Consider the following 22,896-nt stretch of genomic DNA (forward strand, 5'->3'; position numbering starts at 1 on the left):
TCTACACCATCAACATGTCTAGGATCAGGTGGTGATGTAATCTACACCATCAACATGTCTAGGATCAGGTGGTGTAATCTACACTATCAACATGTCTAGGATCAGGTGGTGTTGTAATCTACACCATCAACATGTCTAGGATCAGGTGGTGTAAACTACACCATCAACATGTCTAGGATCAGGTGGTGTAATCTACACTATCAACATGTCTAGGATCAGGTGGTGTTGTAATCTACACTATCAACATGTCTAGGATCAGGTGGTGGTGTAATCTACACCATCAACATGTCTAGGATCAGGTGGTGTTGTAAACTACACCATCAACATGTCTAGGATCAGGTGGTGTAAACTACACCATCAACATGTCTAGGATCAGGTGGTGTAATCTATCAACATGTCTAGGATCAGGTGGTGTTGTAATCTACACCATCAACATGTCTAGGATCAGGTGGTGATGTAATCTACACCATCAACATGTCTAGGATCAGGTGGTGATGTAATCTACACCATCAACATGTCTAGGATCAGGTGGTGTAATCTACACTATCAACATGTCTAGGATCAGGTGGTGTTGTAATCTACACCATCAACATGTCTAGGATCAGGTGGTGTAACTACACCATCAACATGTCTAGGATCAGGTGGTGTAATCTACACTATCAACATGTCTAGGATCAGGTGGTGTAATCTACACTATCAACATGTCTAGGATCAGGTGGTGGTGTAATCTACACTATCAACATGTCTAGGATCAGGTGGTGTAATCTACACCATCAACATGTCTAGGATCAGGTGGTGTTGTAAACTACACCATCAACATGTCTAGGATCAGGTGGTGTAATCTACACCATCAACATGTCTAGGATCAGGTGGTGTAATCTACACCATCAACATGTCTAGGATCAGGTGGTGTTGTAATCTACACTATCAACATGTCTAGGATCAGGTGGTGGTGTGTAATCTACACTATCAACATGTCTAGGATCAGGTGGTGGTAATCTACACTATCAACATGTCTAGGATCAGGTGGTGTTGTAATCTACACCATCAACATGTCTAGGATCAGGTGTTGTAATCTACACCATCAACATGTCTAGGATCAGGTGGTGATGTAATCTACACCATCAACATGTCTAGGATCAGGTGGTGATGTAATCTACACCATCAACATGTCTAGGATCAGGTGGTGTAATCTACACTATCAACATGTCTAGGATCAGGTGGTGTTGTAATCTACACCATCAACATGTCTAGGATCAGGTGGTGTAAACTACACCATCAACATGTCTAGGATCAGGTGGTGTAATCTACACTATCAACATGTCTAGGATCAGGTGGTGTTGTAATCTACACTATCAACATGTCTAGGATCAGGTGGTGGTGTAATCTACACCATCAACATGTCTAGGATCAGGTGGTGTTGTAAACTACACCATCAACATGTCTAGGATCAGGTGGTGTTGTAATCTACACTATCAACATGTCTAGGATCAGGTGGTGTTGTAATCTAAACTATCAACATGTCTAGGATCAGGTGGTGGTGTAATCTACACTATCAACATGTCTAGGATCAGGTGGTGTAATCTACACCATCAACATGTCTAGGATCAGGTGTTGTAATCCACACCATCAACATGTCTAGGATCAGGTGGTGGTGTAATCTACACTATCAACATGTCTAGGATCAGGTGGTGTTGTAATCTACACCATCAACATGTCTAGGATCAGGTGTTGTAATCCACACCATCAACATGTCTAGGATCAGGTGGTGGTGTAATCCACACCATCAACATGTCTAGGATCAGGTGGTGGTGTAATCCACACTATCAACATGTCTAGGATCAGGTGGTGTTGTAATCCACACCATCAACATGTCTAGGATCAGGTGGTGTAATCTAAACCATCAACATGTCTAGGATCAGGTGGTGTTGTAATCCACACCATCAACATGTCTAGGATCAGGTGGTGGTGTAATCCACACCATCAACATGTCTAGGATCAGGTGGTTGTAATCTACTCCATCAACATGTCTAGGATCAGGTGGTGGTGTAATCTACACCATCAACATGTCTAGGATCAGGTGGTGTAATCCACACTATCAACATGTCTAGGATCAGGTGGTGGTGTAATCTACACTATCAACATGTCTAGGATCAGGTGGTGTAATCCACACTATCAACATGTCTAGGATCAGGTGGTGGTGTAATCTAAACCAACATGTCAGGATCAGGTGGTTTAATCAACACGTCTAGGATCAGGTGGTGTAATGAACGTCAGATAAATGAACTATACACTTATTACTTATCATCATCCTCATCCTCATCATGGCACAATACAAAAAGTCTGAGAGAACATGGTCACAGAAAAACACAGCAATGTCCTCAATCACAACGTCACATTTTTGTAAAGATTAAAATGTAACTAAGTCTTCTGGCCAAAAAAATAATTAAAACACGATAGTTTTACTCAGTGGTGAAAACAACATCAGACTCCTCTCCAACCACCCCCCCCATAGGACACGATATGTTGTTAGTCAATCTAGTCAATCTTTCACTGCCTTTAATACAAAAATAAGAGAGACAAATATAAATTAATATATATTAAAAGAATCAGGCAGGTACATGGGTCAGACAGGTTGTCACAGGAGAGGAGAGGAGGCATGGGGCTAAGGGGTTTAACCTAATTACTACCTTAACAAAACTACACCATCTACGTGAAAGGGTTCCTCCGTCTCCCCCTGACCTGAGACCAGAACACCTCCACCCGGTGGTGAGTGTGTGGTACTACGGTTAATAGAGGGACTCATACGAAACACGGGAAACAGGAAGTACACAACAGGAAGTGGTCGTCCGTCAGTGGGAACACCGCTCGTCATCATGAGTCACCGTGCCAAAACGAAAAAGAAGGAACAGAGTCTTGAGTTTTTAAGTCTTTTTTCTCCACTTGATAATAAAAATAAGTCCTTTTTTTTGTATTTTACAATATAATTCAACATCTCCTCTGAGGCAGTGAACAGTCCAGCGCTGGCTATATTTTTGTTGTTGTAGTTTTTCTTTGTTTCGTCTTGACTTTTGGGGGGTTTACAAAAAGAAGAGGGATGAGATCGGAGGAGAGGGGGGGGATGAGGTCGGAGGACGAGAGGGGGAGTTGGATGAGGGGGATAAGGAGAGGAGGAGGAGGGGGATGTGTTCGGAGGAGGGGGAGAGGGGGATGAGGTTGGAGGAGGAGGAGGGGGATGAGGTCAGAGGGAGAGGAGAGGGGGATGAGGTTGGAGGACGAGAGGGGGGTTGGATGAGGTCGGAGGAGAGGGGAGGGGGATAAGGTCAGAGGAGGAGGAGAGGGGGATGTGTTCGGAGGAGGGGGAGAGAGGGATGAGGTCGGAGGAGGAGGAGAAGTGGAGGAGGTCGGAGGGGGAGAGGGGGATGAGGTCGGAGGGGGAGAGGGGGATGAGGTCGGAGGGGAATGAGGTTGGGGGATGAGGTCGGAGGAGGAGAGAGGGATGAGGTCTGATGAGGATAGAGGGATGAGGTCGGATGAGGAGAGAGGGATGAGGTCTGATGAGGAGGAGAGGGGGATAAGGTCGGAGGAGGAGGAGAGAGGGAAGGGGATGAAGTCGGAGGGGGAGGAGAGAGGGATGAGGTCTGATGATGAGAGAGGGATGAGGTCTGATGAGGAGGAGAGGGGGATAAGGTCGGAGGAGGAGGAGGAGAGAGGGAAGGGGATGAAGTCGGAGGGGGAGGAGAGAGGGATGAGGTCGGATGAGGAGAGAGGGATGAGTTCTGATGAGGAGAGAGGGATGAGGTCTGAGGAGGAGAGAGGGATGAGGCCTGAGGAGGAGAGAGGGATGAGGTCTGAGGAGGAGAGAGGGATGAGGTCTGAGGAGGAGAGAGGGATGAGGTTTCCTTCCAGAGAAAGACAGGAGGCGGAACCTTTCATCCCAGGGTAAAGGGGGGACGTTTTACGAGGGAGGACACTTTGTACAGCCGCACTTCACCACCTTCTCCACTTCCTGTACGAAGGAGGAGCCGTCGGTGCAGTGGAAGGTGTATTTCCTGCGTTTGGAACGTAAAGGGGAGCAGCAGCCGCTCCCGCCCCCTTCAGCCCCCCGGACAGGAGCCGCGGCACTCTAGACGGGAGACCTTCTCCTGGGTTTCACACGCCGAATAGCCCCTCTGGAGCTGGTAGACAGCTCGGAGCCGTTCCCCTCGACAGACCACCTCTACAGGGGAAGAGAGAGAAGAAGGGCTTAGAGAGAGAGAGGAGAGACGGAGAGAGAGAGAGGAGAGACGGAGAGAGAGAGAGAGGAGAGAGAGACAGAGAGAGAAAGAGAGGAGAAACGGAGAGAGAGAGGAGAGAGAGATTTAGAGAGAGAGGAGAGAGAGATTTAGAGAGACGGAGGGAGAGAGAGAGGAGAGAGAGATTTAGAGATACAGAGAGAGAGGAGAGAGAGAGAAGAAGGGTTTAGAAAGAGAGGGCGGTAGTTAGAGGAATAGGTGACAGAGAGGGAGAGAGATGAGAGGTGTGGATGGATGGAGGGAGGGGGAGAGAGAGGGATGAGAGGTGTGGATTGATGGAGGGAGGGGGAGAGGATGGATGGATGGATGGAGGGAGGGGGAGAGAGAGGGATGAGAGGTGTGGATTGATGAAGGAAGGAGGGAAGGAACGAAGGAAGGAGGGAGATAACGAAGGAACAAGGAAGGAAGAGTGTTAAAGGAGAGAGCAGAGGATTCGGGTGGCTGAGGTTGAAACAAGCTCATGTGGAACGGAAGGTCTCCAATGTGATTGGCTGTGGAGGAGGATGGGTTAAGGAGAGGGGGTGGCGGGGCAGAGAGGGCTGACCTCTGACCTCTGACCCTGAGAATCTCACCTGGGTGACCCCTCTGCCGAGGGGCGGTAGATCAGAGGAGGCTGGAGCAGACAGACACACAGACAGACAGACAGACAGCATAAAGTTAGAGCAGACAGACAGTTAAAACACTAACAGTCAGACAGCAGAGAGTTAGAGCAGACAGACAGATAAACAGACAGACAGAGAGAGTTAGAGCAGACAGACAGATAAACAGACAGACAGCAGAGAGTTAGAGCAGACAGACAGACAGCAGAGAGTTAGAGCAGACAGACAGCAGAGAGTTAGAGCAGACAGACAGCAGAGAGTTAGAACAGACAGACAGATGAACAGACAGACAGCAGAGAGTTAGAGCAGACAGACAGATGAACAGACAGACAGCAGAGAGTTAGAGCAGACAGACAGACAGCAGAGAGTTAGAGCAGACAGACAGCAGAGAGTTAGAGCAGACAGACAGATGAACAGATAGACAGCAGAGAGTTAGAACAGACAGACAGATGAACAGACAGACAGCAGAGAGTTAGAGCAGACAGACAGACAGCAGAGAGTTAGAGCAGACAGACAGATGAACAGACAGACAGCAGAGAGTTAGAGCAGACAGACAGATGAACAGATAGACAGCAGAGAGTTAGAGCAGACAGACAGATGAACAGACAGACAGCAGAGAGTTAGAGCAGACAGACAGATGAACAGACAGACAGCAGAGAGTTAGAGCAGACAGACAGACAGCAGAGAGTTAGAGCAGACAGACAGATGAACAGACAGACAGCAGAGAGTTAGAGCAGACAGACAGATGAACAGACAGACAGCAGAGAGTTAGAGCAGACAGACAGATGAACAGACAGACAGCAGAGAGTTAGAACAGACAGACAGATGAACAGACAGACAGCAGAGAGTTAGAACAGACAGACAGACAGCAGAGAGTTAGAGCAGACAGACAGATGAACAGACAGACAGCAGAGAGTTAGAACAGACAGACAGATGAACAGACAGACAGCAGAGAGTTAGAACAGACAGACAGTGGCCAGATGAGACCGATGTCACTCCCTCCCTCCCTCCCTCCCTCCCTCCCTCACCTCTGTCGCAGGCGTCCCCCGTGTATCCTGGGTTACATTGACAGTAGGCCTTGCCCAGGCCAGACAGCCTACATTTCCCATGTTTACATCTGGTCAGCTGACAGGGGTCCAGCACTTCCTGGTCTGCCTCGTCACACAGCACCCCGAGGAATCCTAGCTGGCAGCGACAGGAGTAGGAGTAGGAATTGATAGGAAGACATGAACCATGGATACACCTGCAGGAAGGAGGGAGAGGACGAGAGAGAGATGGGGTGGAGGGAGAGAGATGGGGAGGGAGAGAGAGAAGGGGGAGGGAGATGGGGAGGGAGAGAGAGATGGGGGAGGAAGGGGGGGGGAGGGAGAGGACAGAGAGAGAGAGAGATGGGGGAGGGAGAAAGAGAGAGATGGGGTGGAGGGAGAGAGATGGGGGAGGGAGGGACGGAGATAGAGATGGGGGAGGGAGAGGGAAGGGGGAGGGAGATGGGGAGGGAGAGAGAGATGGGGGAGGGAGAGAGAGGGGGAGGGAGAGGACAGAGAGAGAGATAGGGGGGAGGGAGAGAGAGAAGGGGGAGGGGGAGGGAGAGAGAGAGAAAGATGGGGGAGGGAGAGAGAGAGGGGGGAGGGAGAGATAAAGAGAGAGAGATGGGGGAGGGAGAGAGAGGGGGAGGGAGGGGAGAGGAGAGAGGGAGAGAGAGAAGGGGGAGGGAGAGGATGGAGAGAGATGGGGGGAGAGAGAGAGGGGAGGGAGAGAGAGAGAGGAGAGGGGGAGGAGAGAGATGGGGAGGGAGAGGGACGGAGAGAGAGAGAGATGGGGAGGGAGAGAGAAGGGGGAGGGAGAGAGAGAGAGAGATGGGGGAGGGAGAGAGAAGGTGAGAGATGGGGGAGGGAGAGAGAGAAGGGGGAGGGGAGGACGGAGAGAGAGAAGGGGAGGGAGAGAGAGAAGGGGGGGAGGAGGGGGAGGAGGACAGAGAGAGAGAGAGAAGGGGAGGCAGAGGGGAAATACAATTTAAATGGATCGAAATCCCAATCAATACAACCAAACAGCACCCTCACCCCCATCCTCCCCTCACCCCATCCCTCTCCATCCCCATCCCTCAATCCTCACCCCCATCCTCTCCCCTCACCCTCTCCAACCTCCCCTCCCCCTCTCCATCCCTCCTCTCACCCCCATCCCCCATCCTCCCCTCACCCCTCCCCTCACGCCTCCCTCACCCCCTCCCCTCACCCCATCCCCTCACCCTCCCTCCCCCCCTCCCCTCACCCCATCCCCCATCATCCCCTCACCCCATCCCCCACCCCCTCACCCCTCCCCCCCCCTCCCCCCCCTCCTCCCCTCCCCTCCCCCCCTCACCCCTCCCCTCACCCCATCCCCAGTCCACTGACTTGTTCCCATCACAGGGGTTGTTGACCTGGTCCTGACAATGGTCTCCGGTCCACCCAGGGCGGCAGGTACAGGAGAAATCTCTCTGACCGGTTGGGTGGCACTCACCCTGGCCGCACACCCCTGCCTGGCATGGCTGGCATCCCGCCTCAACGCCAGTCTGGGAAACACAACAGGGTTCAGTTTAGAGGTGGAACAGCATGGCTGGCATCCCGCCTCAACGCCAGTCTGGGAAACACAACAGGGTTCATTTAGGGTGGAACAGCATGGCTGGCATCCCGCCTCAACGCCAGTCTGGGAAACACAACAGGGTTCAGTTTAGAGGTGGAACAGCATGGCTGGCATCCCGCCTCAGGTCTGGGAAACACAACAGGGTTCAGTTTAGAGGTGGAACAGCATGGCTGGCATCCCGCCTCAACGCCAGTCTGGGAAACACAACAGGGTTCAGTTTAGTGGAACAGCATGGCTGGCATCCCGCCTCAACGCCAGTCTGGGAAACACAACAGGGTTCAGTTTAGAGGTGGAACAGCCTGACCTCCAGGTCCTGTCCCTGCTCCAGTCTGACCCCTAGGTCCTGTCCCTGCTCCAGCCTGACCCCCCAGGTCCTGTCCCTGCTCCAGTCTGACCCCCAGGTCCTGTCCCTGCTCCAGCCTGACCCCAGGTCCTGTCCCTGCTCCAGTCTGACCTCTAGGTCCTGTCCCTGCTCCAGCCTGACCCCCAGGTCCTGTCCCTGCTCCAGTCTGACCCCCCAGGTCCTGTCCCTGCTCCAGTACGACCCCAGGTCCTGTCCCTGCTCCAGTCTGACCCCAGGTCCTGTCCCTGCTCCAGCCTGACCCCAGGTCCTGTCCCTGCTCCAGTCTGACCCCAGGTCCCCTGCTCCAGCCTGACCCCCAGGTCCTGACCCTGCTCCAGCCTGACCCCCAGGTCCTGACCCTGCTCCAGCCTGACCTCTAGGTCCTGTCCCTGCTCCAGCCTGACCCCCAGGTCCTGTCCCTGCTCCAGTCTGACCCCCAGGTCCTGTACCTGCTCCAGTCTGACCTCCAGGTCCTGTCCCTGCTCCAGTCTGACCTCCAGGTCCTGTCCCTGCTCCAGTCTGACCTCCAGGTCCTGTCCCTGCTCCAGTCTGACCCCCAGGTCCTGTCCCTGCTCCAGTCTGACCCCCAGGTCCTGTCCCTGCTCCAGCCTGACCCCCAGGTCCTGTCCCTGCTCCAGTCTGACCCCCAGGTCCTGTACCTGCTCCCCCCTGCTCCAGCCTGACCCCCAGGTCCTGTCCCTGCTCCAGTCTGACCCCAGGTATTTTCCCTGCTCCAGCCTGACCCCCAGGTCCTGACCCTGCTCCAGCCTGACCCCCCTGAGGCCTGACCTCTACCTGTCCCTGCTCCAGCCTGACCCCCAGGTCCTGTCCCTGCTCCAGTCTGACCCCAGGTCCTGTACCTGCTCCAGTCTGACCCCAGGTCCGGTACCTGCTCCAGTCTGACCTCCAGGTCCTGTCCCTGCTCCAGTCTGACCACCAGGTCCTGTCCCTGCTCCAGTCTGACCTCCAGGTCCTGTCCCTGCTCCAGTCTGACCCCCAGGTCCTGTCCCTGCTCCAGTAAGACCCCCAGGTCCTGTCCCTGCTCCAGTCTGACCCCCAGGTCCTGTACCTGCTCCAGTATGACCCCTGCTCCAGCCCAACCCCCAGGTCCTGTCCCTGCTCCAGTACGACCCCCAGGTCCTGTCCCTGCTCCAGTACGACCCCCAGGTCCTGTCCCTGCTCCAGTATGACCCCCTGCTCCAGCCCAACCCCCAGGTCCTGTCCCTGCTCCAGTCTGACCCCCAGGTCCTGTCCCTGCTCCAGTCTGACCCCCAGGTCCTGTCCCTGCTCCAGCCTGACCCCCAGGTCCTGTCCCTGCTCCAGCCTGACCTCTGGGTCCTGTCCCTGCTCCAGTCTGACCCCCAGGTCCTGTCCCTGCCTCCCAGTCTGACCCCCAGGTCCTGTCCCTGCTCCAGCCTGACCCCAGGTCCTGTCCCTGCTCCAGTCTGACCCCCAGGTCCTGTCCCTGCTCCAGTCTCCTGTCCCTGCTCCAGCCTGACCCCCAGGTCCTGTCCCTGCTCCAGTCTGACCCCCAGGTCCTGTCCCTGCTCCAGTACGACCCCCAGGTCCTGTCCCTGCTCCAGTCTGACCCCCAGGTCCTGTCCCTGCTCCAGCCCGACCCCCAGGTCCTGTCCCTGCTCCAGCCTGACCTCCAGGTCCTGTCCCTGCTCCAGTCTGACCCCCAGGTCCTGTCCCTGCTCCAGTATGACCCCCTGCTCCAGTCTGACCCCCAGGTCCTGTCCCTGCTCCAGTCTGACCCCAAGGTCCTGTCCCTGCTCCAGTATGACCCCCTGCTCCAGTCTGACCCCCAGGTCCTGTCCCTGCTCCAGTCTGACCTCCAGGTCCTGTCCCTGCTCCAGCCTGACCCCAGGTCCTGTCCCTGCTCCAGCCTGACCCCCAGGTCCTGTCCCTGCTCCAGCCTGACCTCCAGGTCCTGTCCCTGCTCCAGCCTGACCTCCAGGTCCTGTCCCTGCTCCAGTCTGACCCCCAGGTCCTGTCCCTGCTCCAGTCTCCTGTCCCTGCTCCAGTCTGACCTCCAGGTCCTGTCCCTGCTCCAGCCCGACCCCCAGGTCCTGTCCCTGCTCCAGCCTGACCTCCAGGTCCTGTCCCTGCTCCAGCCTGACCCCAGGTCCTGGCCCTGCTCCAGTATGACCCCAGGTCCTGTCCCTGCTCCAGCATGACCCCCAGGTCCTGTCCCTGCTCCAGCCTGACCTCCAGGTCCTGTCCCTGCTCCAGCCTGACCCCAGGTCCTGGCCCTGCTCCAGGACCCCCAGGTCCTGTCCCTGCTCCTGACTCCAGGTCCTGTCCCTGCTCCAGTATGACCTCTAGGTCCTGTCCCTGCTCAGTATGACCTCTAGGTCCTGTCCCTGCTCAGCCTGACCCCCCAGGTCCTGTACCTGCTCCAGTCTGACCCCCAGGTCCTGTCCCTGCTCCAGTCTGACCCCCAGGTCCTGTCCTTGCTCCAGTATGACCTCTAGGTCCTGTCCCTGCTCCAGCCTGACCCCAGGTCCTGTACCTGGTCCCCCAGGTCCTGTCCCTGCTCCAGTACGACCCCCAGGTCCTGTACCTGTCCCTGCTCCAGCCCTGACCCCCAGGTCCTGTACCTGCTCCAGCCTGACCCCAGGTCCTGTCCCTGCTCCAGCCTGACCCCCAGGTCCTGTCCCTGCTCCAGTCTGACTCCCAGGTCCTGTACCTGCTCAGTCTGACCCCCAGGTCCGGTACCTGCTCCAGTCTGACCCCCAGGTCCTGTCCCTGCTCCAGTCTGACCCCCAGGTCCTGTACCTGCTCCAGTCTGACACCAAGGTCCTGTCCTTCTGCTCCCTGACCCCCAGGTCCTATACATGTCCCTGCTCCAGCCTGACCCCCAGGTCCTATACATGTCCTGCTCCAGCCCTGACCCCAGGTCCTGTCCCTGCTCAGCCTGACCCCCAGGTCCTGTACCTGCTCCAGTCTGACACCAAGGTCCTGTCCCTGCTCCAGCCTGACCCCAGGTCCTGTCCCTGCTCCAGTCCTGACCCCCAGGTCTGTACCTGTCCCTGCTCCAGCCCAACCCCAGGTCCTGTAGCTGTCCCTGCCCAGTCTGACCCCCAGGTCCTGTCCCCTGCTCCAGTATGACCTCCAGGTCCTGTCCCTGCTCCAGTCTGACCCCAGGTCCTGTCCCTGCTCCAGTCTGACCCCAGGTCCTGTACCTGCTCCAGCCCGACCCCCAGGTCCTGTACCTGCTCCAGTCTGGCCCCCAGGTCCTGTCCCTGCTCCAGTCTGACCCCAGGTCCTGTCCTGTCCCTGCTCAGTCTGACCCCCAGGTCCTGTCCCTGCTCCAGCCTGACCCCCAGGTCCTGTCCCTGCTCCAGTCTGACCCCCAGGTCCTGTACCTGCTCCAGTCTGACCCCAGGTCCAGCTCCAGTCTGACCCCCAGGTCCTGTCCCTGCTCAGTCTGACCCCAGGTCCTGTACCTGCTCCAGTCTGACACCAAGGTCCTGTCCCTGCTCCAGCCTGACCCCCAGGTCCTATACATGTCCCTGCTCCAGCCTGACCCCAGGTCCTATACATGTCCCTGCTCCAGCCTGACCCCCAGGTCCTGTCCCTGCTCAGCCTGACCCCCCCAGGTCCTGTACCTGCTCCAGTCTGACACCAAGGTCCTGTCCCTGCTCCAGCCTGACCCCCAGGTCCTGTACCTGCTCCAGTCTGACCCCCAGGTCCTGTACCTGTCCCTGCTCAGCCCAACCCCCAGGTCCTGTAGCTGTCCCTAGCAGTCTGACCCCAGGTCCTGTCCCTGCTCCAGTCTGACCCCCAGGTCCTGTCCCTGCTCCAGTCTGACCCCCAGGTCCTGTACCTCCAGCCCGACCCCCAGGTCCTGTACCTGCTCAGTCTGACCCCCAGGTCCTGTCCCTGTCCCCTGCCTGTCCCTGCTCCAGCCTGACCCCCAGGTCCTGTACCTGCTCCAGCTGACCCCAGGTCCTGTCCCTGCTCCAGCCTGACCCCCAGGTCCTGTGCCTGCTCAGTCTGACCCCCAGGTCCTGTCCCTGCTCCAGCCTGACCCCCAGGTCCTGTCCCTGCTCCAGCCTGACCCCCAGGTCCTGTACCTGCTCCAGTCTGACACCAAGGTCCTGTCCCTGCTCCAGCCTGACCCCCAGGTCCTGTCCCTGCTCCAGTCTGACCCCCAGGTCCTGTACCTGTCCCTGCTCCAGCCCGACCCCCAGGTCCTGTACCTGCTCCAGTCTGACCCCCAGGTCCTGTCCCTGCTCCAGTACGACCCCCAGGTCCTGTACCTGTCCCTGCTCCAGCCTGACCCCCAGGTCCTGTCCCTGCTCCAGTACGACCCCCAGGTCCTGTCCCTGCTCCAGTCTGACCTCCAGGTCCTGTCCCTGCTCCAGTCTGACCCCCAGGTCCTGTCCCTGCTCCAGTACAACCCCCAGGTCCTGTCCCTGCTCCAGTCTGACCTCCAGGTCCTGTCCCTGCTCAGCCCGACCCCCAGGTCCTGTCCCTGCTCCAGCCTGACCTCCAGGTCCTGTCCCTGCTCAGCCCTGACCCCCAGGTCCTGGCCCTGCTCAGTATGACCCCCAGGTCCTGTCCCTGCTCCAGCATGACCCCCAGGTCCTGTCCCTGCTCCAGCCTGACCTCCAGGTCCTGTCCCTGCTCCAGCCTGACCCCCAGGTCCTGGCCCTGCTCCAGCATGACCCCCAGGTCCTGTCCCTGCTCCAGCCTGACCTCCAGGTCCTGTCCCTGCTCCAGTATGACCTCTAGGTCCTGTTCCTGCTCCAGTATGACCTCTAGGTCCTGTCCCTGCTCCAGCCTGACCCCCAGGTCCTGTACCTGCTCCAGTCTGACCCCCAGGTCCTGTCCCTGCTCCAGTCTGACCCCAGGTCCTGTCCCTGCTCCAGTCTGACCCCAGGTCCTGTACCTGCTCCAGCCCGACCCCCAGGTCCTGACCTGCTCCAGTCTGACCCCAGGTCCTGTCCCTGCTCCAGTACGACCCCAGGTCCTGTACCTGTCCCTGCTCCAGCCTGACCCCAGGTCCTGTACCTGCTCCAGCCTGACCCCCAGGTCCTGTCCCTGCTCAGTCTGACCCCAGGTCCTGTCCTGCTCAGTCTGACCCCCAGGTCCGGTACCTGCTCCAGTCTGACCCCAGGTCCTGTCCTGCTCCAGTCTGACCCCAGGTCCTGTACCTGCTCCAGTCTGACACCAAGGTCCTGTCCCTGCTCAGCCTGACCCCCAGGTCCTATATACATGTCCCTGCTCCAGCCTGACCCCAGGTCCTATACATGTCCCTGCTCCAGCCTGACCCCCAGGTCCTGTCCCTGCTCCAGCCTGACCCCCAGGTCCTGTACCTGCTCCAGTCTGACACCAAGGTCCTGTCCCTGCTCCAGCCCCCAGGTCCTGTCCCTGCTCCAGTCTGACCCCCAGGTCCTGTACCTGTCCCTGCTCCAGCCCAACCCCCAGGTCCTGTAGCTGTCCCTGCTCCAGTCTGACCCCCAGGTCCTGTCCCTGCTCCAGTCTGACCCCAGGTCCTGTCCCTGCTCCAGTCTGACCCCCAGGTCCTGTACCTGCTCCAGCCCGGCCCCAGGTCCTGTACCTGCTCCAGTCTGACCCCAGGTCCTGTCCCTGCTCCAGTACGACCCCCAGGTCCTGTACCTGTCCCTGCTCAGCCTGACCCCAGGTCCTGTCCCTGCTCCAGTCTGACCCCCAGGTCCTGTCCCTGCTCCAGTCTGACCCCAGGTCCTGTCCCTGCTCCAGCCTGACCCCCAGGTCCTGTCCCTGCTCCAGCCTGACCCCCAGGTCCTGTCCCTGCTCCAGCCTGACCCCAGGTCCTGTACCTGCCCAGTCTGACACCAAGGTCCTGTCCCTGCTCCAGCCTGACCCCCAGGTCCTGTCCCTGCTCCAGTCTGACCCCCAGGTCCTGTACCTGTCCCTGCTCCAGCCCGACCCCCAGGTCCTGTACCTGCTCCAGTCTGACCCCCAGGTCCTGTCCCTGCTCCAGTACGACCCCCAGGTCCTGTACCTGTCCCTGCTCCAGCCTGACCCCCAGGTCCTGACCCTGCTCCAGTACGACCCCCAGGTCCTGTCCCTGCTCCAGTCTGACCTCCAGGTCCTGTCCCTGCTCCAGTCTGACCCCCAGGTCCTGTCCCTGCTCCAGTACGACCCCCAGGTCCTGTCCCTGCTCCAGTCTGACCTCCAGGTCCTGTCCCTGCTCCAGCCCGACCCCCAGGTCCTGTCCCTGCTCCAGCCTGACCTCCAGGTCCTGTCCCTGCTCCAGCCTGACCCCCAGGTCCTGGCCCTGCTCCAGTATGACCCCCAGGTCCTGTCCCTGCTCCAGCTGACCCCCAGGTCCTGTCCCTGCTCCAGCCTGACCTCCAGGTCCTGTCCCTGCTCCAGCCTGACCCCCAGGTCCTGGCCCTGCTCCAGGACCCCCAGGTCCTGTCCCTGCTCAGCCTGACCTCCAGGTCCTGTCCCTGCTCCAGTATGACCTCTAGGTCCTGTCCCTGCTCCAGTATGACCTCTAGGTCCTGTCCCTGCTCCAGCCTGACCCCAGGTCCTGTCCTGCTCAGTCTGACCCCCAGGTCCTGTCCCTGCTCCAGTCTGACCCCCAGGTCCTGTCCTTGCTCCAGTATGACCTCTGGGTCCTGTCCCTGCTCCAGCCTGACCCCCAGGTCCTGTACCTCCAGTCTGACCCCCAGGTCCTGTCCCTGCTCCAGTCTGACCCCAGGTCCTGTACCTGCTCCAGCCCGACCCCCAGGTCCTGTACCTGCTCAGTCTGACCCCCCAGGTCCTGTCCCTGCTCCAGTACGACCCCCCAGGTCCTGTACCTGTCCTGCTCCAGCCTGACCCCCAGGTCCTGTACCTGCTCCAGCCTGACCCCCAGGTCCTGTCCCTGCTCCAGTCTGACCCCCAGGTCCTGTACCTGCTCAGTCTGACCCCAGGTCCGGTGCTCCAGTCTGACCCCAGGTCCTGTCCCTGCTCCAGTCTGACCCCAGGTCCTGTACCTGCTCCAGTCTGACACCAAGGTCCTGTCCCTGCTCCAGCCTGACCCCCAGGTCCTATACATGTCCCTGCTCCAGCCTGACCCCCAGGTCCTATACATGTCCCTGCTCCAGCCTGACCCCCAGGTCCTGTCCCTGCTCCAGCCTCCCCCAGGTCCTGTACCTGCTCAGTCTGACACCAAGGTCCTGTCCCTGCTCCAGCCTGACCCCCAGGTCCTGTCCCTGCTCCAGTCTGACCCCAGGTCCTGTACCTGTCCCTGCTCCAGCCCAACCCCCAGGTCCTGTCTGTCCTGCTCCAGTCTGACCCCAGGTCCTGTCCCTGCTCCAGTATGACCTCCAGGTCCTGTCCCTGCTCCAGTCTGACCCCCAGGTCCTGTCCCTGCTCAGTCTGACCCCCAGGTCCTGTACCTGCTCCAGCCCGACCCCAGGTCCTGTACCTGCTCCAGTCTGACCCCAGGTCCTGTCCCTGCTCCAGTCTGACCCCAGGTCCTGTACCTGCTCCCCGACCCCCAGGTCCTGTACCTGCTCCAGTCTGACCCCAGGTCCTGTCCCTGCTCCAGTCGACCCCCAGGTCCTGTACCTGTCCCTGCTCCAGCCTGACCCCCAGGTCCTGTACCTGCTCCAGCCTGACCCCAGGTCCTGTCCCTGCTCCAGTCTGACCCCCAGGTCCTGTACCTGCTCCAGTCTGACCCCCAGGTCCGGTACCTGCTCCAGTCTGACCCCAGGTCCTGTCCCTGCTCCAGTCTGACCCCCAGGTCCTGTACCTGCTCCAGTCTGACACCAAGGTCCTGTCCCTGCTCCAGCCTGACCCCCAGGTCCTATACATGTCCCTGCTCCAGCCTGACCCCCAGGTCCTATACATGTCCCTGCTCCAGCCTGACCCCAGGTCCTGTCCCTGCTCCAGCCTGACCCCCAGGTCCTGTACCTGCTCCAGTCTGACACCAAGGTCCTGTCCCTGCTCCAGCCTGACCCCCAGGTCCTGTCCCTGCTCCAGTCTGACCCCAGGTCCTGTACCTGTCCCTGCTCCAGCCCAACCCCCAGGTCCTGTAGCTGTCCCTGCTCCAGTCTGACCCCCAGGTCCCGTCCCTGCTCCAGTATGACCTCCAGGTCCTGTCCCTGCTCCAGTCTGACCCCAGGTCCCTGTCCCTGCTCCAGTCTGACCCCAGGTCCTGTACCTGCTCCAGCCCGACCCCAGGTCCTGTACCTGCTCCAGTCTGACCCCAGGTCCTGTCCCTGCTCCAGTACGACCCCAGGTCCTGTACCTGTCCCTGCTCCAGCCTGACCCCCAGGTCCTGTCCCTGCTCCAGCCTGACCCCCAGGTCCTGTCCCTGCTCCAGTCTGACCCCCAGGTCCTGTACCTGCTCCAGTCTGACCCCCAGGTCCGGTACCTGCTCCAGTCTGACCCCCCGGACCTGTCCCTGCTCCAGTCTGACCCCAGGTCCTGTACCTGCTCCAGTCTGACACCAAGGTCCTGTCCCTGCTCCAGCCTGACCCCCAGGTCCTATACATGTCCCTGCTCCCAGCCTGACCCCAGGTCCTATACATGTCCCTGCTCCAGCCTGACCCCCAGGTCCTGTCCCTGCTCCAGCCTGACCCTCAGGTCCTGTACCTGCTCCAGTCTGACACCAGGTCCTGTCCCTGCTCCAGCCTGACCCCAGGTCCTGTCCCTGCTCCAGTCTGACCCCCAGGTCCTGTACCTGTCCCTGCTCCAGCCCAACCCCAGGTCCTGTAGCTGTCCCTGCTCCAGTCTGACCCCCAGGTCCTGTCCCTGCTCCAGTCTGACCCCCAGGTCCTGTCCCTGCTCCAGTCTGACCCCCAGGTCCTGTACCTGCTCCAGCCCGACCCCAGGTCCTGTACCTGCTCCAGTCTGACCCCAGGTCCTGTCCCTGCTCCAGTACGACCCCCAGGTCCTGTACCTGTCCCTGCTCCAGCCTGACCCCAGGTCCTGTACCTGCTCAGCCTGACCCCAGGTCCCTGTCCCTGCTCAGTCTGACCCCAGGTCCTGTACCTGCTCCAGTCTGACCCCCAGGTCCCTGTCCCTGCTCCAGCCTGACCCCCAGGTCCTGTCCCTGCTCCAGTACGACCCCAGGTCCTGTCCCTGCTCCAGTCTGACCCCCAGGTCCTGTACCTGCTCAGCCTGACCCCCAGGTCCTGTCCCTGCTCCAGCCTTCCAGGTCCTGTCCCTGCTCCAGCCTGACCCCAGGTCCTGTACCTGCTCCAGTCTGACACCAAGGTCTGTCCCTGCTCCAGCCTGACCCCCAGGTCCTGTCCCTGCTCCAGTCTGACCCCCAGGTCCTGTACCTGTCCCTGCTCCAGCCCAACCCCCCAGGTCCTGTAGCTGTCCCTGCTCCAGTCTGACCCCCAGGTCCTGTCCCTGCTCCAGTATGACCTCCAGGTCCTGTCTCTGCTCAGTCTGACCCCCAGGTCCTGTCCCTGCTCCAGTCTGACCCCCAGGTCCTGTACCTGAGACCCCCAGGTCCTGTACCTGCTCCAGTCTGACCCCCAGGTCCTGTCCCTGCTCCAGTATGACCCCAGGTCCTGTACCTGTCCCTGCTCCAGCCTGACCCCAGGTCCTGTACCTGCCCAGCCTGACCCCAGGTCCTGTCCCTGCTCCAGTCTGACCCCCAGGTCCTGTACCTGCTCCAGTCTGACCCCAGGTCCTGTACCTGCTCCAGCCCGACCCCCAGGTCCTGTACCTGCTCCAGTCTGACCCCCAGGTCCTGTACCTGCTCCAGCCCGACCCCCAGGTCCTGTACCTGCTCCAGTCTGACCCCCAGGTCCTGTCCCTGCTCCAGCCTGACCCCCAGGTCCTATACATGTCCCTGCTCCAGCCTGACCCCCAGGTCCTGTCCCTGCTCCAGCCTGACCCCCAGGTCCTGTACCTGCTCCAGTCTGACACCAAGGTCCTGTCCTGCTCCAGCCTGACCCCAGGTCCTGTCCCTGCTCCAGTCTGACCCCCAGGTCCTGTACCTGTCCCTGCTCCAGCCCAACCCCCAGGTCCTGGCTGTCCCTGCTCCAGTCTGACCCCAGGTCCTGTCCCTGCTCCAGTATGACCTCCAGGTCCTGTCCCTGCTCCAGTCTGACCCCCAGGTCCTGTCCCTGCTCAGTCTGACCCCAGGTCCTGGCCTGCTCCAGCCCGACCCCCAGGTCCTGTACCTGCTCCAGTCTGACCCCCAGGTCCTGTCCCTGCTCCAGTAGACCCCAGGTCCTGTACCTGTCCCTGCTCCAGCCTGACCCCCAGGTCCTGTACCTGCTCAGCTGACCCCCAGGTCCTGTCCCTGCTCCAGTCTGACCCCCAGGTCCTGTACCTGCTCCAGTCTGACCCCCAGGTCCTGTACCTGCTCCAGTCTGACCCCCAGGTCCTGTACAGTCTGACAGGTCCGGTAGCTCCAGTCTGACCCCCAGGTCCTGTCCCTGCTCCAGTCTGACCCCCAGGTCCTGTACCTGCTCCAGTCTGACACCAAGGTCCTGTCCCTGCTCCAGCCTGACCCCCAGGTCCTAAACATGTCCCTGCTCCAGCCTGACCCCCAGGTCCTATACATGTCCCTGCTCCAGCCTGACCCCCAGGTCCTGTCCCTGCTCCAGCCTGACCCCCAGGTCCTGTACCTGCTCCAGTCTGACACCAAGGTCCTGTCCCTGCTCCAGCCTGACCCCCAGGTCCTGTCCCTGCTCCAGTCTGACCCCCAGGTCCTGTACCTGTCCCTGCTCCAGCCCAACCCCCAGGTCCTGTAGCTGTCCCTGCTCCAGTCTGACCCCAGGTCCTGTCCCTGCTCCAGTCTGACCCCCAGGTCCTGTCCCTGCTCCAGTCTGACCCCCAGGTCCTGTACCTGCTCCAGCCCGACCCCCAGGTCCTGTACCTGCTCCAGTCTGACCCCCAGGTCCTGTCCCTGCTCCAGTACGACCCCAGGTCCTGTACCTGTCCCTGCTCCAGCCTGACCCCAGGTCCTGTACCTGCTCCAGCCTGACCCCCAGGTCCTGTCCCTGCTCCAGTCTGACCCCCAGGTCCTGTACCTGCTCCAGTCTGACCCCCAGGTCCTGTCCCTGCTCCAGCCTGACCCCCAGGTCCTGTCCCTGCTCCAGCCTGACCCCCAGGTCCTGTACCTGCTCCAGTCTGACACCAGAGCCTGACCCCAGGTCCTGTCCCTGCTCCAGTCTGACCCCCAGGTCCTGTACCTGTCCCTGCTCCAGCCCAACCCCCAGGTCCTGTAGCTGTCCCTGCTCCAGTCTGACCCCCAGGTCCTGTCCCTGCTCCAGTATGACCTCCAGGTCCTGTCCCTGCTCCAGTCTGACCCCCAGGTCCTGTCCCTGCTCCAGTCTGACCCCCAGGTCCTGTAACTGCTCCAGCCCGACCCCCAGGTCCTGTACCTGCTCCAGTCTGACCCCCAGGTCCTGTCCCTGCTCCAGTATGACCCCCAGGTCCTGTACCTGTCCCTGCTCCAGCCTGACCCCCAGGTCCTGTACCTGCTCCAGCCTGACCCCCAGGTCCTGTCCCTGCTCCAGTCTGACCCCCAGGTCCTGTACCTGCTCCAGTCTGACCCCCAGGTCCGGTACCTGCTCCAGTCTGACCCCCAGGTCCTGTCCCTGCTCCAGTCTGACCCCCAGGTCCTGTACCTGCTCCAGTCTGACACCAAGGTCCTGTCCCTGCTCCAGCCTGACCCCCAGGTCCTGTCCCTGCTCCAGTCTGACCCCCAGGTCCTGTCCCTGCTCCAGTCTGACCCCCAGGTCCTGTACCTGCTCCAGTCTGACCCCAGGTCCTAAACCTGCTCCAGTCTGACCCCCAGGTCCTGTCCCTGCTCCAGCCTGACCCCCAGGTCCTGTCCCTGCTCCAGTCTGACCCCCAGGTCCTGTCCCTGCTCCAGCCTGACCCCCAGGTCCTGTCCCTGCTCCAGTCTGACCCCCAGGTCCTGTCCCTGCTCCAGTCTGACCTCCAGGTCCTGTCCCTGCTCCAGTCTGACCTCCAGGTCCTGTCCCTGCTCCAGTCTGACCCACAGGTCCTGTCCTTTTCTCCAGTCTGACCCCAGGTCCTGTCCCTGCTCCAGTCTGACCTCCAGGTCCTGTCCCTGCTCCAGTCTGACCTCCAGGTCCTGTCCCTGCTCCAGTCTGACCTCCAGGTCCTGTCCCTGCTCCAGTCTGACCCACAGGTCCTGTCCCTGCTCCAGTCTGACTTCCCAGGTCCTGTCCCTGCTCCAGCCTGACCCCCAGGTCCTGTCCCTGCTCCAGTCTGACCCCCAGGTCCTGTCCCTGCTCCAGTCTGACTCCTCCAGGTCCTGTCCCTGCTCCAGCCTGACCCCAGGTCCTGTCCCTGCTCAGTCTGACCCCCAGGTCCTGTCCCTGCTCCAGTCTGACCCCCAGGTCCTGTCCCTGCTCCAGTCTGACCCCCAGGTCCTGTCCCTGCTCCAGCCTGACCTCTAGGTCCTGTCCCTGCTCCAGCCTGACCCCCAGGTCCTGTCCCTGCTCCAGTCTGACCTCCAAGTCCTGGCCCCTGCTCCAGCCCAACCCCCAGGTCCTGTGCCTGTCCCTGCTCCAGTCTGACCCACAGGTCCTGTCCCTGCTCCAGTCTGACCTCCAGGTCCTGTCCCTGCTCCAGTCTGACCTCCAGGTCCTGACCCTGCTCCAGTCTGACCCACAGGTCCTGTCCCTGCTCCAGTCTGACCTCCAGGTCCTGTCCCTGCTCCAGTCTGACCTCCAGAGTCTGACCCCCAGGTCCTGTCCCTGCTCCCAGCCTGACCTCCAGGTCCTGTCCCTGCTCCAGTCTGACCTCCAGGTCCTGTCCCTGCTCCAGTCTGACCCCCAGGTCCTGTCCCTGCTCCAGCCTGACCTCCAGGTCCTGTCCCTGCTCCAGTCTGACCCACAGGTCCTGTCCTTTCTCCAGTCTGACCCCCAGGTCCTGTCCCTGCTCCAGTCTGACCTCCAGGTCCTGTCCCTGCTCCAGTCTGACCTCCAGGTCCTGTCCCTGCTCCAGTCTGACCTCCAGGTCCTGTCCCTGCTCCAGTCTGACCCACAGGTCCTGTCCCTGCTCCAGTCTGACCCCCAGGTCCTGTCCCTGCTCCAGTCTGACCCCCAGGTCCTGTCCCTGCTTCAGTCTGACCCCCAGGTCCTGTCCCTGCTCCAGTCTGACCACCAGGTCCTGTCCCTGCTCCAGTCTGACCCCCAGGTCCTGTCCCTGCTCCAGTCTGACCCCCAGGTCCTGTCCCTGCTCCAGTATGACCCCCAGGTCCTGTCCCTGCTCCAGCCTGACCCCCAGGTCCTGTCCCTGCTCCAGCCTGACCCCCAGGTCCTGTCCCTGCTCCAGCCTGACCCCCAGGTCCTGTCCCTGCTCCAGTCTGACCCCCAGGTCCTGTCCCTGCTCCAGCCTGACCCCCAGGTCCTGTCCCTGCTCCAGCCTGACCCCCAGGTCCTGTCCCTGCTCCAGTCCCCGAGGTCCTGTCCCTGCTCCAGCCTGACCCCCAGGTCCTGTCCCTGCTCCAGTCTGACCCCAGGTCCTGTCCCTGCTCCAGTCTGACCTCCAGGTCCTGTCCCTGCTCCAGTCTGACCTCCAGGTCCTGTCCCTGCTCCAGTCTGACCCCAGGTCCTGTCCTTTCTCCCAGTCTGACCCCCAGGTCCTGTCCCTGCTCCAGTCTGACCCCAGGTCCTGTCCCTGCTCCAGTCTGACCTCCAGGTCCTGTCCCTGCTCCAGTCTGACCTCCAGGTCCTGTCCCTGCTCCAGTCTGACCCACAGGTCCTGTCCCTGCTCCAGTCTGACCCCCAGGTCCTGTCCCTGCTCCAGCCTGACACCCAGGTCCTGTCCCTGCTCCAGTCTGACCCCCAGGTCCTGTCCCTGCTCCAGTCTGACTGAGCCTGACCCCCAGGTCCTGTCCCTGCTCCAGTCTGACCCCCAGGTCCTGTCCCTGCTCCAGTCTGACCCCCAGGTCCTGTCCCTGCTCCAGTCTGACCCCCAGGTCCTGTCCCTGCTCCAGCCTGACCTCTAGGTCCTGTCCCTGCTCCAGCCTGACCCCCAGGTCCTGTCCCTGCTCCAGTCTGACCTCCAAGTCCTGTCCCTGCTCCAGCCCAACCCCCAGGTCCTGTACCTGTCCCTGCTCCAGTCTGACCCACAGGTCCTGTCCCTGCTCCAGTCTGACCTCCAGGTCCTGTCCCTGCTCCAGTCTGACCTCCAGGTCCTGACCCTGCTCCAGTCTGACCCACAGGTCCTGTCCCTGCTCCAGTCTGACCTCCAGGTCCTGTCCCTGCTCCAGTCTGACCTCCAGGTCCTGTCCCTGCTCCAGTCTGACCCACAGGTCCTGTCCTTTCTCCAGTCTGACCCCCAGGTCCTGTCCCTGCTCCAGTCTGACCTCCAGGTCCTGTCCCTGCTCCAGTCTGACCTCCAGGTCCTGTCCCTGCTCCAGTCTGACCTCCAGGTCCTGTCCCTGCTCCAGTCTGACCCACAGGTCTCCCTGCTCCAGTCTGACCCCAGGTCCTGTCCCTGCTCCAGTCTGACCCCCAGACCTGCTTCAGTCTGACCCCCAGGTCCTGTCCCTGCTCCAGTCTGACCACCAGGTCCTGTCCCTGCTCCAGTCTGACCCCCAGGTCCTGTCCCTGCTCCAGTCTGACCCCCAGGTCCTGTCCCTGCTCCAGTCTGACCACCAGGTCCTGTCCCTGCTCCAGCCTTACCCCCAGGTCCTGTCCCTGCTCCAGTCTGACCCCCAGGTCCTGTCCCTGCTCCAGCCTGACCCCCAGGTCCTGTCACTGCTCCAGTCTGACCTCCAGGTCCTGTCCCTGCTCAGCCCAACCCCCAGGTCCTGTCTGACCCACAGGTCCTGTCCCTGCTCCAGTCTGACCTCCAGGTCCTGTCCCTGCTCCAGTCTGACCTCCAGGTCCTGTCCCTGCTCCAGTCTGACCCCCAGGTCCTGTCCCTGCTCCAGTCTGACCCCCAGGTCCTGTCCCTGCTCCAGTCTGACCTCCAGGTCCTGTCCCTGCTCCAGTCTGACCCCCAGGTCCTGTCCCTGCTCCAGTCCTGTCCCTGCTCCAGTCTGACCCCCAGGTCCTGTCCCTGCTCCAGTCTGACCTCCAGGTCCTGTCCCTGCTCC

General features: G+C 60.5%; 1 protein-coding gene across 1 annotated transcript in view; it reads right to left on the reverse strand.

Annotated features, from left to right (window-relative positions):
- Nucleotides 1–3,463: 3,463 nt before the first annotated feature.
- The window catches only part of LOC135507226 (slit homolog 2 protein-like), a 640,120-nt gene continuing 620,687 nt past the window's right edge, over nucleotides 3,464–22,896 (reverse strand). The window contains 5 exon segments of the mRNA XM_064926820.1: nucleotides 3,464–4,096; nucleotides 4,098–4,219; nucleotides 5,923–6,137; nucleotides 7,285–7,442; nucleotides 20,300–20,315. Coding sequence (XP_064782892.1) covers nucleotides 3,959–4,096; nucleotides 4,098–4,219; nucleotides 5,923–6,137; nucleotides 7,285–7,442; nucleotides 20,300–20,315 — 649 coding nt within the window. The 3' untranslated portion in view covers nucleotides 3,464–3,958.

The sequence above is a fragment of the Oncorhynchus masou genome, chromosome 20 (genome assembly GCF_036934945.1).
Source record: "Oncorhynchus masou masou isolate Uvic2021 chromosome 20, UVic_Omas_1.1, whole genome shotgun sequence".
NCBI lineage: Eukaryota > Metazoa > Chordata > Actinopteri > Salmoniformes > Salmonidae > Oncorhynchus > Oncorhynchus masou.